The 18,607-nt window shown below is 39.8% G+C and overlaps 1 protein-coding gene across 1 annotated transcript in view; it reads left to right on the top strand.

Moving 5' to 3' along the window:
- The first annotated feature begins 3,478 nt into the window (after window positions 1-3,478).
- The window catches only part of AFF3 (AF4/FMR2 family member 3), a 263,564-nt gene continuing 248,435 nt past the window's right edge, over window positions 3,479-18,607 (top strand). The window contains exons 1-4 of the mRNA XM_026035647.1: window positions 3,479-3,540; window positions 4,044-4,164; window positions 8,653-8,962; window positions 9,086-9,450. Of these exons, the coding sequence (XP_025891432.1) occupies window positions 3,479-3,540; window positions 4,044-4,164; window positions 8,653-8,962; window positions 9,086-9,450 (858 nt within the window). The remainder of the gene's footprint in view (window positions 3,541-4,043; window positions 4,165-8,652; window positions 8,963-9,085; window positions 9,451-18,607) is intronic.

Here is an 18,607-nt window from a genome sequence, read left to right as displayed (position 1 = left end):
CATGTTACCGTGAGACTTTACTTCTGCTTTTTCTTATTGAAATGTCTAAACTTCAGGTTCTGAAAGTTTTGTAGGAAGTGTCACAAGTAGCTTCTGTGGTCAARAAGATGAACCTCTTGAGTCAAAAAATGCTAACTGCAAGTAAAGCAGCAACTTCTCCATCTGCATTCATGTGCATGCAGAGGTAGAAGGAAGAAGGGACCCTCGTAATTTAGGGAATAATAAGCTAAATCTTTTGATCAGATTTTGCAAGATGCAGAAACAAAAAGGTAAGTGTCAGAAATAGTGTGTGATAAAAAGAAGCAGGCTCTTCACCACTTAAAACTTTAGGCTTTTTATATGATTGCTTTCAGGCTAGCCTGAGACCACATAACTCTTTGGACTTTGTATTAGATTAAATCAGTCCCGGGTTTTCCAAGCAAGGTTATTGCTCTGCTCCGTGGTTCTCCCATGAGCCAGCTCTGTCTATTTCTAATTAAGGACTAAAGGAAATGGTTCTTCCCCATGTTGRCATGAGCATGATAAAGCTCACAGCGTCCGTGTCCATGGCATGGGGAGACTGGGGTGATAGGGGCCCCCCGTTGCTTATGTGGGGCACAGCTGAAGAAGGGACAGTCTTTGACATAATCTCCTGAAAATCATAACAACAGCTTGAAGATTATTGAACATCCCAAGTCCAAGACACCTGGCAATCCATTGGTATTTTGTCTGTACAATATCTGATAGCAAAATTATTTAAGGTATCTTAGAAGAAGCCGAGAACGTAAAGCTGAGTAGCCTGGATGACGATGCTGTCATCCAGGCTTAGACTTAACGAAGCACGTTAAGTCTAAGGTGCTGGCACTTGGACATGATTGATTGGGAAATGTTTCCCTTTCAGTACATCTCTTGGCAGATCTTAGGACAAAGGTGAATGAAAATGTCTTTAAATCAGTGTGCTAAACTTGGGATAGTATTGCTTTTCTAATATAATATTTACTCATATACCACGTTTGCAAGTATTTAAATTGTCACTCATGCATCAGTTAATGTCCTTAAGCAGGAGTTTGAAATGGATGCAACATCTTTTAAAAACAATATTCTGCTTAAAAAATATCGAAATCCATCCTATTGGARTTTGACCCCTTATAAAATAAACTACATCGGTTTTCTTAGAGATGAATGGTTGTCTGTGCTTTAGTTGCTTAATCTTGCAAAATTGCTTTGACATTTTGGTCCATACTAGAAAATCCTTCATCAATAAACTGATAGGTGTCTGTGCATATAATATGCATATATACATGCACCTTATACATATGCATACATGGAGAAAAATCTTAAGATTTTTAAGATTTTCTTAATTAATCTTAAGATTCTTAAGGTTTTAAGTGGAGAAAAATCTTAAGATTTGTGTGGACTTGTTCTACATGGCACATGCATGGAAAAGAGGAATGCAGTGTATATGCTTGAAAAGGTATATGTATGTTTGGTGTTATCTTAAATTACAAATTTAAAAGAATAGAAAGACAGAAGGAAGGAAGGAAACTATTAAGGAGACTCATTTTCCATTAACTGAAATGTTTGCAATAAAGACAATTGTAGCAGTTGGCAATATTCTYCTTGAACCAAAATAAATAAATACATTCAGTGACATACGTTCAAGGAAATGTGATTGTTGTAATGTTCATGCAAATAAGGAGCAGACTCACAAATGCCAGAGATTTTGCCATCTGGCATTACCAAAGGAATACAACTCAACTTGTAGCTCTTCCTCACTTACTGCTCAAACGTAGCATTTTAGGCATTGTCACACTGCCTTGTCGTTTGCATAATCAGTCTAAATTATTGCCCATCATGGATGCCATTGCTAATAGCCAGTGTCTAATTCAGGAAGAGCAGGAGGAGGCTCAGAGATCAAAGGACTTACATGTCTTTATTGATTATTTCCCTCTATCATATAAAGCAATAAATAAATCCCTCCACTTAAGGGGTATCGCGCTGCTACATTTTTTAATTCGTCTGAGGCGCAGTGAAGAGCGTTGCACTTGTTTATTTCCTAGAAACCGGATGAAGATGAGCATTATAATTAATCTCAGAGGAGYTGCCCATCTCTATTTGACTGCAGGCGAGAGTCCAGATACAAAGTGTCTCAAAGAGGCAAGGATGGGGAAAGGCAGCTGATGATCATGATGATGAAAACAGATCCCTGCAACTGCAGATAAACCCACGGTTATTTTGGGTGACAGAAAACCAAATCAGGCATAAGGGTTATTGTAGGAAAGTTTTATACATGATGTATCCCATGAGGGTATATTCCGATGGTATGACAGAGTAGCTGGGGACAGTGTTTCATGTAATAGCAAATGAGGATTGCTCTGCCACGTGGCATCTGCAGGGTGCACAGTGCATCCCCCTGGCATGACTCCATCTTTCTTACTCTTGTCCTCCCAGGGGACATTTGGGGTATTTTGTTGAGCCCAACTCCATCCTGAAACTGGCTACTCATTGCACTCCTTTTTGAAGGGAGAGTGTTGGTGTGGAATATATACATTGCTCTAGAAGAGCACAGGATAAAAATTATCCTTGCAAGCATAAAAAAAAATAGTATCTGGAGGCTTTTTCCAAGATGCTGTAGTGAAATTCTGTGTTAAAATAAGCGTCTGTGCTTCCAAGTCCTGCTCTGTGTTCAGCATTTGCAATTGGGGTGTAGGTAGAAAGGTCAGCTCAGAGTCTACTGGGGATTAATCTACTCATATGAACACTAGTAGTAAGGGTAGACCTGACCAGGAGGAATTAGCAGCATTAATGGATTAAGGTAGGATTCCAGTGTCCTTTGGTGCCTAAAGAGTGTCTACATTACCTATGGCTCTCTTAAATCTTGAATTAAAATCAGATAGCTGTTGGACTTTTTACAGCCTTGCCTGAGGCATACTATGTAATGTCCTGTGGGTTGCAAGTGCAGCATATGTTTTGCTAACTGGGAAACTACTAGTTAGCAGGACAACCTTGTTTTTTTTTATTATTATTAACAAATGGTACATTTACATGGCATTAATATATGCATCTGCTTTAGAGACTTAGAGCACCCAAACACAGGCATGAGCTGAGCTAGGCAAAGCAAGCAATCCTCATACTCATGCCATTATCTGAACTAGCGTGGAAAACTTATTAGACTCTTTGGTTTCCTTTGTGATGAGAACAATGCCTAAGAGATTCAATTTTGCAAACCTGGTGCTGAGCTGGGGAAAGGACCCTGTGTTTTACAGTGTCATGCGTTAAATTGGCATTTGGAGAAAAAAAGGTTGATTTTTATTTTGTATGCCTACGTTTGTAACAGATTAATTCATTTCTAAATGATTTCTAAACAGACTTTATTGTCTTCCCAGCCGCACTCCCCCAGCCATACATACACGACCATGCTAGCATTCATTTATTCATGCTCTGAAGTTGTGATGGTGTCAAATCCATCAGAAAGAGGAATTGTTTCAGTAGTAGTTTCATGACTTGGCTGATTAACAGAGATCAGAAGCAGCAGCCTAACTGTGGAAACCACTACAGCATGTAGTTTTAACAGTTCTTTAGGGAGCTAGTTAATGAAAGAATCACTACAGAAGCACATCCATGTAAAAAAGAAAGGAGCATTCTCGTATAACACTCAGAGGATATGTCATAAGTGGAAATATGTTCATAATTTCTATTTACTCTTAGCTGTAATTACCATCTGCCTTAAGAGTACTTTCAGTCTTTGTCAAAGTTGCTTAGATATTTCCTCTGTCACATYTGAAGCAGAGAAGTTCTACTCAGACGAGATCCTGCGATGTGATTTCTTCTTTTATTCTTCTATAAGAATTTAATTATCTATTCTCTGTGTGAAGAAAGCAGCCGTATTCCGGAGACCTGAGCCTCCCCAGCCTGCTTGGACTGGCATGCCTCTGATTCATGTCCTTGCTTACTCTTACCATCTGTCTGCAAACCAGCGCTCTTCAGTTTTAGCTTCACACTGACTTACACGTTGCCCTCTAATGATTAACTCTTTAAAAAAGATGTTCTTCTTTTTGCTGCAGTGTCTATGAGCCAGATAGAAATGTGCTGCGAAGGAAGGAATGGGAAAGGAGAAATCAGGAGGCCCAGCAGGAAGATGGCACATTTAACACGAGTTACTCCCTCTTCAGTGAACCATACAAGGTAGATGCTTCCCAGCTGGGAGTTCATTTATTTATTTATTTATTTATTTATTTATTTATTTATTTATTTATTTATTCCACAGTATAAAAATGCAGCCTTTCAGCCTGCATTGTCCAGGTTTCAGTAACCTCTCACAAGTGCTAGAGTCACAAAAATTGCATGGAACATTTACGACTCATTTGGAACTGGGTTTTCTTTTTTCTTCTTTTTTTCTTTCTTTTTTTTTCATTATCTTCTTGTAATTCAGCTGCACATAAGGGTGAAATAAACTAGCAGCATCTAACCATGCTGGCATTAAAACTGGAGGTGAAGGTGGCATTAAAATTGGAGGTGAAGGTGATGGTATCCTGTTTTTGCAACACATGGAAGAAAATAATTGTGTTAGAATTGTCGGTGAAGGTCAAGCTGCATAGCACATAATATGCTCTAAGCAAGGTTAATGCAATGAAATCCTGTTTTTTTTTTGTGTGTGTGTGTGTGTCTGTTAACCATGTTCTGCCTTCAGCAACAGCACAAGTAGGTTATGAGTCTCAAGTCCTTGCTTTATCCCTCTTGGGAACAGTAGTGTGATGAGGCACAATGCTCTCCCCCACTTCCCCTTAGGAAGATCAAGGAGGATCTTCTGCATTGAACTGCTGCCGASAGAAGCACACAAATGGCACAAGACCCAGGAGCCGTATCTCACAGGGGCTGCTCCTCTCCAGCAGCCAGCCCAGGCACTGCCTGCATGCATCAAAAACATCGTCACGTATCTTTCACTGTGCCCTTCCAGTGATGCCCAAGTTAGTGTGACAGTTTGTGAAGCATTTTGTCTTCATGGAGCTCCACTCATCCTTGTTGCTTTGGGTGCTCTTCTTAGCAGGTCTGGTTGGGATATGGAACCCGTTACAGTCTTTAACTTAGCGTGGCCCACAGTCAGATTTTATCTTGCTAAGGCTTATGTTCCTTCCAAATTTTTGTGTTTCTAGACCATAATAAGAAAGAAAGAGCTACTGGTTTCAAACCAAGGCCCTTGACAGAAGACAGCTCTGTCTGCCTTGAAGCTGGCTTCCAGCTGCCCAAATTTCAGATTCATTACAAAGGCATTTAGAAACCGTGAGAAGCATCTTGAACTCCTCCTCAGGGCTCTGCYTGAGAAAGTCTACTGTGAGACCAGTCAAGCTATTACAGCTAACCCATAGAAAAAAGTAAAAAAAGAATTGATGCAGCTGTGTCTTGACATTTAGTGAAGGCTCTGCTGGCTCTGCTGCAATTGGGACTAGTCATTTAACATTTGGTAGATACTATCAAATAGGCCTTGGCAAAAGGGCCTTTGATTTTGCTGCATCCTTGATACCTTTTGTCTGTTATGTTGATTTGTCTTGTTATGTAATATTGATGCTCAAATCACTTATAAAAGTAGTATAGTTACAATATTTTGCACACCGTGACTACTATGTGTGTCCCAGTGCTTTGACCTCTCTACTTACTGTCATGCCATAGACTTCACACATCACAGACACATCAGTAGTTTCTGAATTTGTTTATAATTTTTGAAAGCACCCCTACTCAATCACAGTATAATTCCACCCACCTAAATAAGAGTGGACAAAAAAATCATTGCTCTCTCTAGAAGCAGAGGGGATTCCAGCTGAGTATCCCATGTGAAGATCAGAATAAAGGTGCCATCCATGCATCTCATCTTTAACCATCGTGTCCCTATTTTGGCCTAGCTGGCCACAGCAACTGGGAAGACCCATCAGTCTGATACTATTGGTCACCAAAATTTAGACAGARGGATGCTCCAAATGTCTGATCTGCACTGGTGATGGTCTCTTGGACTCTCTGAACTCTTGCAGGCATTTCTGAATCACCAGTGAGGTGCAGCACTGTCACTCTTGGCTGTGAGCACTTTGATGTTATTGAGAAAAGAGACTGACTGCAAAAGAGGATACCTGACTGCAAAAACAAGAGTGAAAACCTCTATACCATCTTTGAAGATCATGTTCAAGTCTTCAGAGTTTCCACAGGGGAATGAAGTTACAGTGACATTCACTGCAAGTTCTCATTGAATTCAGTGTTCCTCTGCACAGCTTGAGAAACATGAGCTAGAACTAAATGATTTTCTATCTGGAAGGCCATATCTGGAAATCAAAGGCAGACTGGAAATCTCTCAAATTTTGTGCCCTTTCTCACCTTGACACATATTTCTACTCCTGTAGAGGTAGGTTTTCTGAAAAATCCTGACTGTTTGGGTTGYCCCTTGTCCTGTGCCTTTCAAAGTATCCATAGCAACCTTTTATGAAAGAAATSCACTGTCTTCCACAAAAAGTAGTCTTTCACAGGAGTTAAAAAAGTAGAAATTTCATTCTTGATATTTCATGATAGAATGCCCTTTCTCACTAGCCATAGCAGTATTTTTAATGAAGGAAAAAATTCTGGTGGCTTTCCTTGCAACCATTAAGCTTATTTTTAGAAGTACTGTATCTTGCAGATGTTTGAGCGTATGGATAAGTGGGAACTATCCACTTTGCAGAGCACTGTAAGTTAGACATGTTTGCCCTGAACGCTTTTCCTACTTACTCATTTTGGGACTACGTATTCCTAATATGAAWGATTAACTAAATGAGGCCAGCAGCATTTCAGAGCAAGTAATGGAGTGAGTTGTTATATCTAAAGCTCAGAATAAGGTACCTCAAATCCCACCATGCTCCCAAGAAAGTTTAAGTAAGCTCTTCTAGATGAATTCACCTCTTCTCAAAATCTTCTCACTTCAAACTGTTCTCGGCCTGGCAAAAGCACTAACATGTTGGACACACAGCATGTGTCATCATATAGATCTGTTTGCTGCAATTATTTGTGTGGTTTTCTGTCATCTCTCAAAGAAAGATATCTTTCTGTGAACATCTCATCCACATTGAAGACAATCTCCTGACTTTTCTAGGGTATTTATATCCCACAGACTAGTAGCTACTTCTCCTCCAAATATCAGCCATTAGAAAGCATAGACCTTGCATTAGGGTAGCTGGACTTTCTACGGCATGAATGTACAGATGTAGTGATGAACAATTCAAGGATTGAAATTGCAAAGAATTGAGAAACATGAGATTAATAAGCCCAACTATATATCCCAACAACAAGATCAGTAAGCCCAACTATAGGCAGGCTAGAGCCTGATYTAGAAGCATCTCAGGATCTCCCTTGTCAGCTCTGCAATTTTTACCATACTACCAATCAAGCAGACTAACATGGGGGATTCCTGTGAAAGGAAAGTGCCATCTACATTACTTGAAGTGCCACAATCAAGCATCCCTTCTATCCAGTTAAAGCAGTAAAGTATTGCATTTGCCACACCTTGTTTTCATGTACATGATGTTTCATGTACATGATACTTCCCACTTTTGAAGTCCCATTAGGAGTTTCCTCTCCTATGGGATGCCACTGTGGTTTTTGAAAAGTGAAGGAACACACCATTYTAAGCCAGTTAAAATTAAGTTAAGCCAGTCCGTATCTGTGAGTAATGGTTTCACATTTCTTTTTATGGCAGATCATGACATAGCTGGAGAAAGGAGAATATTGTTGACAAATATGTCAGATAGGAATATCACCTGCTAGCTTGTTGGCATGGTTCAGAAAACTCTCTGCTGCAAAAATTCACCCTTTTGCTCACAGTAGCTTTTTAAAGCAATACTATTCTATCACTTTAGCTATTGTTTGTTTGCTTTTGCTTATTCCTTCGAGGAACTTCTTTCCTTTTCAGTCAGAAGTAAATGGATGATTTCAWAAACAGTGGTGATTAATCTCAAAGGAAAGAAAGGGTAGGTGTCTCGAGCTGTGTCCCACTGCTGTGCTCACAAGCCCAGAACATTACTGCAACCTCGGGGGGATCTGTTCACATTTTTTATTTTCAACGGGAAGATGCCCAGAGTGAGCATCCTACACAGTATTTTCAAAGAATTTGCATCACAATCTACAATTTTCCTATGGTCCCATGGTGTCTCTTCAAGTAACTTCATAGGTAGTGGGTTGGTGAGTTCATTCAGTGCTTGCACTAGTAGTTATGTACTAGTGTCCCAGCACTGCAATGCGAAAGCATAAGCAGGCAAAGGAAGAAATTAGGAATGTGGCACTTACACTCATGGCTGAAGGAAAGCTTGCACTGGGCTGCAGGAAAAGTTTTATCATGGTCAGATTTAATCCAAACCATTCGGTGTAGTTGCACTAATAAATTTTCTAGTTTCCAGGTGATATATTTTAACTACAGCATGATACCAGTGATAGATTTCTTTTCTTTTATATACTCTAAGGCCCTTTATAGGTTTTCGCGTTCAGGCTAGATTTAAGATGTTGACAAGTGCCTTCAGAGACAATAAGGATTTTCGATTCCATCCCTCAGTGATGCTGCTGAATAAGGCAGTGTGAATTCAGTAAGGATTCCAGCAGAAGCATTCAGGGAATTTTGGTTTTCTTATGCTGACCATTACAGAGCACTCAATTTTTGTTTTGCAGACTAACAAGGGAGACGAGCTCTCAAATCGCATCCAGAACACCCTGGGCAACTACGATGAAATGAAAGACTTATTAACTGATCGATCAAACCAGAGCCACCTCGTCGGGGTCCCAAAACCAGGCGTTCCCCAGGCCTCTCTTCCTAAGCCTGATGAGCACCTTGTCACTGACTCGAGACCTCTGCCACCTCCACCTGCTGGCAGTGCTTCTTCTTCCACACCAGCAGCTCTACCAGCCCAACAGAGTAAAAGCTCCGCAATGGCTTGGCCGAAGGCCGGGCACAGCGCAGCTTCGGAGGGCCAGCAGAGAGCAAGCAAGCACGGGCACAGGTCKCTGGGGTCACACAAGAGCGACTTCAAGCTGGCTAACCAAAAGTCCAGTCTGGACAAACTGAAACGCTATGCATCTAGTCCCACCTCCTCCTCCTCCAACTCTGCCCAGCAGGGCTCACTGAGGTCCACGCTGGGGGACAACGTCACCAGGGTGCAGCAGCAGCTGAAGCTAAGCTGTGCTTCCGAAGGAGCGGCTCAAGYGCAAGAGCGGCCAGCAAAGCACGGTGGCGGGCACTGCGTCCAAAACTTCCCACCTTCACTGGCCTCAAAGCCCAGTCTGGTTCAGCAGAAACCGACGGCTTATGTGAGACCAATGGATGGTCAAGACCAGGCCCCTGATGAGTCTCCAAAGCTGAAGCTGCCGGCAGAGACAACCAAGTCGTACAGGGGAGTGCCTTCTAGCAAGGCTGATTCAGCCAGGACCAAATCAAAGATAGCCAAGTTCAGCATTCCTAAGCAAGACGAGGTAAGTGTCTGTAAGCGTTTTAGGATGTGCCCCTCCTTACATGTATAGATAGTAGCTTATCATTGCAAACTACATGTATTTAATTATTTGTTTGAAGGCTGTGAGAATTTTTCCACTTTTATTTATTTTTTTATTGACATTGATGTCCTGTATTGCAAAAAGCAGCCTCATGGTTATATTGAAAATGATTGGCAAAATGGTGTCTTCAAGACTGCAGTGTTTCCTACCCTGGCACATTTTCTAATACTATGTATAATCTCATTTGTTGACACATAATATTTGGATAATTTGAATTTGTCTTTTTGCTAACCTTGTGTACTACTGTTAACTTTCCATACTTTTATGACTTTTTCCACTTTGGCAATAATTAAACAACATTCTTCTGATCAGAAGTAGTTCTGCCATCCTCAGTGATGTCAAAGCAGTTTCACAATCTAAAYAAATTACTTAAGCAATAGAAGATCTGTGGAATAGATGAGAATGTAATAAAGAGATTCTCCTTTCAATTTCTTAGCTTTCATAATATCTGTTTCTGTTTCAAAACTGTTCTGTAAAGATGGTTGTTTTCCTCCTCAAGAATCACCATCTTGTAGAAAACCAATGATGATACAAGCATGAGAAGACATCTGAAAATGTCTGAAAGCTTCGAGGCAACATTTCTTTTACTAGTCAAAAGATCTATGCTTTGATTTATTTTGCCTTCATTTATTTCACATTCCACTGACTCTAATAGGGCACCTTGCTTCATCACTCATATAGCCTGTGATTTTCTGTTTGATTTTGAGGTTTTCGGAGGGGAGAAATTGGATAGTTTTAGCAGGATGAAGGGCAATTTTTCTTCTTTTTTTCTTAGAGACCCATAGTCCAATAAAAGATGATCACATCCTCTTCTTGTGCAAATTGGTCGAGCTCCCACAACTTAAAGAATTTATGCTGTTGATAGGACTAAACAGCTATGTTCAGCTGAATCATTGGAACTGTCTCAGAGCAGAGATAGTGGTTGTTTACACTTACTTGACAGCTGTGCCGTRTCTTGAGATGTTTTTAGTCTTAACATTCTCGTTTCTGGCATTGTTAAGGGAGAAGAAAACTCTCATTTTTGRTGGAGTTCTCCAGCCTCATAATATCTGTTTTCAAGAAATGGAGTTCACTGTTGTATTCCTCTGCAGTTTGGCTTAGGAAAGAAATCTCTCTGGAAGCAATTACTTTCCTCGGTTCCTCTAGGCATTATACCCACGTGGCTTTTCTCTAAGTTAAAGTTCCATCAGTTGCGAACAACTCCAGAGTGATATGTTGTTCCTGAAAAGTGCTTGTTTTAGGCTCTTAAGCCAGATTTGATAAGCAAATRTAGTATTCACAGATTGCTGTAATTGTGCACACAGATCAGGTAATGGCACATACTAATATCCATTTAGCTGCTATTACCTCCTTCAGACTTATGCTTCCCTCTGCGACTGAGGATTGTTTTTAGAGCTAAGGATGTCTGTAGCACTTGTCTGATTCTTTCAAATTTTCCTCCTTTATATGTGTGCAATACACTAGTGACAAGTTTAGAAAAGGACTCTTATAGGGAATAATTCGTTTGTCTGAAATTCAGGATTTGCATTCCAGATTTGCCTACTTCAATAGCAAAGGAAGCTCTCACTGCTTGTACATAATCCACAGGACGCATAGGGAAAATGTATACTGCAGCTTCTAGACCTATAGATGTATTTGAGATGGCTTTAAACAAACGTGTCTACTTGCTGCACTAACTAGTGGCAACATAAGCTATGATGAGAGAGGAGCACAGCTGAGCTGCTCAGGTGATTTTGTGGCATGCAGTGTCTTTGAAACAGCATTTGACAATGTGGGATATAAGCATTTAGCTGAAGTGGAAAGACATGGACAACAATCATTGTCGAGTAGGCTAAAAAAGTGGCTAAGAAATTATAAAAAATGATGGACATATTACTTGGAAGAAACAACAGATACTACAGATATTGGTGGCTTTTGAAACTGAAACTAAAGAGAAGACAGTGTTTAGATCTCATGGTTGAGAGTCCTGAAGATAAAAGTACCMATTTTTTTCCTGTTTCTTTTCCTTTATCCTGACATTTCCTTTGTTCTAGGATTTTCCATCCCAAATGGCACAAGACGATATTGGTGGCCCGCTGATATTTCCACAGGGAGAAATATTGACCAACACTGAAAGTTATTTCAGCCCCTGTCAGTGTTGCCTAAGCTACTCTAATTTTTCAGACACACTTCTTTGTGTTTCAGAGTATTTTCCACTCTTGCTGTGTATCAAAGGTCTCCTAATATACTGTCATAAGAATTTCCATGCATTTTTAGGATTTCTGCTTTCATGAAACTTCTCCTTTGTCTCACAGGCCATTGTCCCTCATTAGGGACAGAATTTTCAGACTGACATGCTCTTGTGGACCTGCACAGGCAAAATGAGCCTTCCCAATATACCCTTCCGGACCATGAGGTGGCTGGAAGAGTGGAAATGCCTTATGGGGTGTCCGTGAAAGTAGACAAATATGCTGGAAAAGTACATGAGAAGCAGAAAGGATAGGGGCAGGAAGCTCTCTGTCTACAGGCATTTTATTGCTATGCTTTTTTTTATCCATGTGCATAATAATACTAAGTTCCAAAACAGGTGTGTTTTAATTCGGCCTAGACAAGGTCTGCTGCTGTGTAGGAGCACTGAAAAGCAGGAGGCTCTAAGGGGAAAAGATGCAGATAGGGGAGGTGAGGTGTGAGCACAGCAGGTAGGTGTGAGAGGGAACATGGGACTCGACATAAGGAAGATAAATGGGGGCAGATGCTTCATGAGGGGCCAATGGCAAGAAATGACCATTTCCTCAACTCCTACAGAATCAGTAGGAATTACCCTGAACACAGGGTAATCGGCACTTCTGTGTGTCATTTCAGCTTCATTTTGAACATCATGTGGCTGTAGGCAACCTCAGGTTTTGCAAATGAAGAAAACCAAGAGACAATAACAGAGTGTTAGAAATCTCCTGATTTTTAACTCCACTTCATAAGGCATTTGGGCCGAGTCCTCTGTTTGCATGTGCTTTCATTTAGCATAAAGTCCTTTGCAGAGTCTGTCAGCATATCTAATAGCGTTGCACTTTCATCTGTGTTTACTGGTTTGAAGGATCCATCAGCTGAAAAACAAACCCATAATGAAACAAAGTTAAGCATATACATAAGAACTGAAGCATGAGAAGCGATGTTATGCAAAGCGTGTGTCTTCATCAGGAAACAAAATCCTCCCCTGTACATCCCTTGAGGTTTTCAGAAGAACAGGGCACCAAGTTGGCTGCAGTACAATTATTATTCTGTGGAAATAAAAGCACTTGAATACAAATTATAGACCATTACATTTCAATACACGAAAAAGGTTGATTTTAAATGTAGTTCAATACCTCATTTAATATTTTTAATCAGTTTTGGAAAGCCTTCAATATCTTGACATGGAGTGAAGCTTATAATTTTTTTTTAATTGTTTTAATGAGATAGACCTGTGTGTAGAGAGGTAGCGGTTACTCATTTGGGAATTTAATCTTTAGGAACCAGGTTCATCAGTGTTAATTAGAATCCATACCCAACYTCCCGGTCCTTCTCAAATTATCATATTGCTCTGTATAAATGATAGCTCGCCATATCAAATACTGCTGTTTCACATTTTAAACTACTTAGGAATTATATTGCTGTAGGTAAAAATCCACTGTACTGAATAGAAAGGAAGAAAATGTGATATCACAGTATAGAGGAAAGAGGTAGAAAAAGTAAGTGCCTCTCATTTCCAAAATTTTGTTATGAATGAGATAATAATAAAAAAAAAAAAACTAAGATGGCAAATCATGTTCTCTATATTCAAGTTCCATTTCTGAATTTCTTGCTGTAGACTGCATGCTGATTTTTATTATTACTTCAAAGATACATTACCTATTGTGCTTTGCTTACTTCTCTAAGGGCTGTGGAGCAAGGAAAATGAGGTTGTATTCAAGAATGACTATCGGTATAATGGCAAAAAGGACAAGTTTTGTTTTGTTAAATTTGGGAACATGTTTACGTGAAATGCAGATAGTAGATAAGGTCACCACGAGGACATGTTCTTATTCCACTTCGTGGAGTACTTACACAAGTTCTTCTGTAGCAGAAGTAATGCACAATAGATTAAATGTTGAATCTTTTTTCATTTCTGCCCCAGCCTTACACAGGCAAATTCCTGTTTGCCTGTGTGAGATACTCTCTGCAGCCATTCTTGTTCAAGTGGCTATATATAGCTGTCAGCATCTGGCACATGCCCTAGCAAGTGCTCTTTAAATCTTTTCTTTCCTATCGTTTCTGTCACTGTATCTTAATAGAAACCAAAAAAGAGTACTTTTTCCTCCCTCCTCAGAAACAAACAAAAAAAAAAAAAATCCCAAAATAGCCAATAAATGTAGACTTAATAATTTGTTCACAATCATATTCTTTTAAGGATATCTTTGATGCATTACATGTATAATATGTACTGCCATGTTTAACATTGAGAGTGCAAATTCATGTGATGAAAAAATTCATGTGTGAAAAAACAAGTCCATCCACATCTTATTTGATTACGGAAGCTCTAGTGCAGAGTAAGTATGGTAGATGGTCAAAGTTTTTCTTCTCTGAATTCCCATGTGTCTGCCCCAGGGAGGCAGAAATGGAAACAGAGGAGCAGCTGAAGATGCTGTTAGAGAAAACTGAAGATACAGGTTGAACAAACTAGCCAAAAAAAAAAGAAAAAAAAAACCCCAAAACCAAAACCAAAAAATAAAAAAAAAACCACCACCAAAAAAACCTCTGAAAGTCTTCTGACATCATTCAAGGACTAGCCCAAAGAGGCTGAGACATAAGCATAATAAGTACAGAATTAAGTGTGTTGATATTCCTCTAACATTTATCAATTTTATTGAAGAATTGCAGTGCTTGAGAAGCCAGTCTGCAATCACAGCACTTGAGCACTGTTAAGTATTGTAAGAATGAGCCAGTTGTAGATGTTTTCTTTCCCAGATGTTCATGGGAAAGAGCTAGCGAGCTGCATTTACAAGAAGACACAGCTCAATTCATCTCTGTAATGTTGCCACTGACCTTCCCCACAAATAAAGGATGTTTTCCCACGTTAACCAGGAAGAAACAGACAACAGGAGCAGTATGTTTCGAAGAACCCTGCTAGCTGCACGTTATTCAGGACCTTTGAGTGTGTCCGTGGGAGGGCTCTGCATAACTGCCCATTTTTATGTTCAGCAGGCTAGGACTGCAAAAAAAAACCCGAATGTTCTAAATAGAGAAAGTGCTTGTAGAAACACTCTTAAGAAATGTAGTGAATGYCACAATGTGTAAAGATGGATTTTTCGTATGTTTTTCAAGTGATGGTASAAGCCTTTTGCTTCCTGGCCTTGTGCAAGCACTGAGAGCACACAGGAGCTCTGTGCATGCAGGCAGTTTCACTGAGCACAATGGGCCYAATCTGCCTAATTATTCATGGACAGTAGTGCTTGTAGAGGAAAATACCATTAAAATAATTTTACTTGATTTTTAGAGCTCCCTAGTTTTACTGTTTCTACCCTCAGCAAAAGTTTCATTTCCTTTTTCAAGTAAATATCAACATCCTATTCTGGAGAAACACTACTTGGACTTATCTGTAGGTTTAAAAAAATACTTGCTTTATTTTGAGCTTCAAGTTTTCTGTAGGGATGACTTTCCRTATGGCATGTGCTATGTATTTTTGTTATGGTGAAACACTTGYTATGCCTCATTGTTTTTAACTAGTTTCTCTACCTAATCAATGGAAGATCTCTTGGAACTGGGCACTAGCTTTTCAAGGGAATTCCTTAATGCATGCATCTGGCTTTCTGTAATTTTTTCCAATGGTGTTTTTTGTTTGTTTGTGTTTTTCTAATTAATAACAAATATTTTAGCAGTTCTTTGGGGTCAGATCCTCCTTTTGCTAAAACTGTTCTCCAACTTAAAAGAGGGGAAAACCGTTTAGGAAAAACAGCCACTTTTAGGATGAGAGCTCAATGAATGTAAAAATACAGTTCACTCTGAGAAAAGTGCATTCCTCCTGCTTTTCTTTTCCAGTCAGACTAGATGGTTTGGGTTATGAATCAGTTCTGGAGGTGATAGTAAAGGGCATGCATCAGAATGTCCACAACTCTTTATAATTGCTTTTGGTTCATTTTGATAAGCTATATTAAGACAGTAAAGATACTGATGAAGGAAATACGATTTCTAGAACTACAAAAACAGTTTCTAATTGCACAGTTTGGCTGATTTTTTTTTTTAAATCCATCAGTAGTGCTTATGATGATGATAACTGCAGGCAGTAAAAGCTCTCATTGCCAGAAACAGCGGAGTCTAATAGACATTCTTTGTGAAATGTGTCTCTGAAGATAGACAGTACTGCTATCACTTTTCTGCCTTTGGCCGCATTAGCATGAATGGTTTTGGAGGCCTGCAAGGCTGTTTGGCAGTTGGAGACCCTGCTGTGGGCTCCTGCCTCACCTGCTTCGGGGCTCCTCAAATGCAGGAGTGCTTAAAAATAGTAGGATATGGACAGCAAAGGACATTAGGGAGTTTGCAAACTTGATTACAAGTGAAATGTGCAGATGCCCTCTGACTTCTCAGGCTTTACATTTGCCACTGTCCCATTCTATCAGCGGGCTGTCAGGTGGAATCCATGAGAAAAATCTTACTGCTTTGATCTGTAGTTTCCCTAGATTTTCATAAATTAGGGTGACATGAAACTGCCCTTACTGAACGTACTCACTGGGTCCTGCTATGGCTCATGAGCAAGAGCAGCAAAGGGGAATACAAAGAGCTTCACAGATCACTGTTATTCCAGCTAAATAAATAACGTGTATGTACCACTTGATATAGAAGGTTAAAAAGGTCAGACCTCCAGTAATCGTTGTAAATGCATCCAGCCAGGCCAGAAGCAGTTAAATTCTTTATTGTTGGTCACATAATCACTTACAGCAAATGAAGACAAATACACCCTCAAATATCTGCGTGTAACATACTTTATTCACCCGGCACATCATAAAGTTGTCATTTCCGTAGCACTTCTGAATATGGAAGATCTATCCCTGTGGTATCACAAAATAGCTTCCTAGAAAAGTAATTAACAGAAGCCTTTTTTTTTTTTTTTTTTTTTTTTAGGTTTGGAAAAGATAAATAACGTAGGCGTCTGATTTCCTGTCACTCTTGGTTAACTTTGTATGAAAATGGATAGCTTCCAAATTAAAGCAGGCACCGGCCTGTCTGGAGAAAAATGCATCTGTAAAGAAATGTGTACATTACATATTCGTATAGTTTGAAATCTCTTAATTGYATTTTATATATAACAATCTCATGTACTGAAATATGGTACCTTTATTACTTTGKGACTTAAAAGCGGCATATGAGAGAGGCTCAGGCTGCTTATTATGTAGTTGTGTGTAAGCATTTCCTCTCTGAAACTCACTCTCATACATCTCCACATGCTACACCCTCCTCTCCTTCATCAGCAGGTTTATCAGAGAGGTGGATGCTCGGTGCGTGGGGGCCCTGCATCCCCTTGTATTGAGAAGATAAATACATAAAAACTTTTAGGCCAGTGACCTACAGGGTCAGGAATACGTAGATCCAGCATTTTCTCTCCAAACCAAGAATTGMTATTGACATTCCCCTGTATTTACTGCAAATGGATGTAATGGAAGCTTGTGTGGCTGGAAAGAAAGGGGGGRAAAAAAAATTATCTCTTGTTTACTCCCATCACTTTGTCCTAACACATGTTAAGAAGTGATGGGATTTAAAATGCTTTCTGCTTTGTAATTATTTTGAAACAAGATGTTGAAGATGATAGTTTTTTCCTGCACATGCTAGAGATTATTAGTATTCAAATACCAGGTGTAATCTATTGTTAATCAAATTTTGCATTTATTTAAAGCTATCTGTACAAGTGCATTCCAATGCAGAGGCAGGAGCAGCTTTATGTGATTACTGCAACTTCTAGACCTGAAGTGGAAAAGAGGAAGACATTAGTTGGACAATTACAAGATTATTGATTACCAAAACGGTCAAAAGCAATATTAATACAAAGCATATAGAAAGACTATGATTTGGAATGTATGCATTATTTTCTAAAACACCTCTTAGAGTTTTAATTACAAACTCAGGGGCATCTGCTTCAACAAAATGCATTAGCTCATTAATTTCTGATCTTGTAGAAGTACCAGCCTGCAGTTGAAATATGGTGCCTAGAGAAAGGGCATGGAAGGGAGCACTAAGTCTCAGCATGAGATGGAAGGTTTGAAAAATACTGTCAGCAGATAATGTCTTTCTTTCTTTCACCAAGTTAGAAACATTTAGCATGCAGGGAAGGTAAAATATACACAGGAAAGAAAAGGACATAAGAATAATCTAGGCACTGAAGAATGGAGGAGTCTAAGAAAAYAATTTTAGAGAATCAAAAGAGAAAAGAATGAAATAATGTTTTGAGAAACCCACTGAATTACTGCTGACATTTAAGTTGTAACTTATGACAGAGTCCCTGTGTTTTCAGTAACTCAGAGATGGCCAAGCAGACTTAAAAATAGTAGGTTTTTTGCTGGAGTGTATTCCTATTTGTTGCCCTGAGGAAGCCTTGGGGAGCACTTTGAGTGCAGCTTCTGCTCCTGAACAGGAGTGGATTGATGTCCGGAGGGCTCCCCGACAGGTTCAGCCTGCAGAGCTGCAGTGTTTTCTGAAGTAGCTCAGCCTCTCCTGTGAGGGCAAAAATCTGGAAGGTGACTCTCTTCAAAGACGTGATAGTACTATCCCTGGCACAAAGCATGACCATTACTTGCCCATTCCCAGTCCCTACATATGGGCTATACACCAGCACACACAACAGACGGATGAGGCAAAACCTTGTGTTCACACAGGATGTGCCACATATCTTCAACCCTTTTCCTACACAGATTTGAAATCAGCTCTGCACCCTGCGAGCCCATCATTGTGCTTCGTGCCCGCAGTCTGGGGCAGGTATCCCTAGCACAGCTGTGCAATGCAGCATGCATAGCACAGCATCTGAAATACCCGCTCTCCTCTCCTCTCCTCTCCTCTCCTCTCCTCTCCTCTCCTCTCCTCTCCTCTCCTCTCCTCTCCT

This window comes from Nothoprocta perdicaria, unplaced genomic scaffold (assembly GCF_003342845.1).
Source record: "Nothoprocta perdicaria isolate Ctin4 unplaced genomic scaffold, notPer1 scaffold_163, whole genome shotgun sequence".
Lineage (NCBI taxonomy): Eukaryota > Metazoa > Chordata > Aves > Tinamiformes > Tinamidae > Nothoprocta > Nothoprocta perdicaria.
This window is presented reverse-complemented; position numbering and strand designations above follow the sequence as displayed.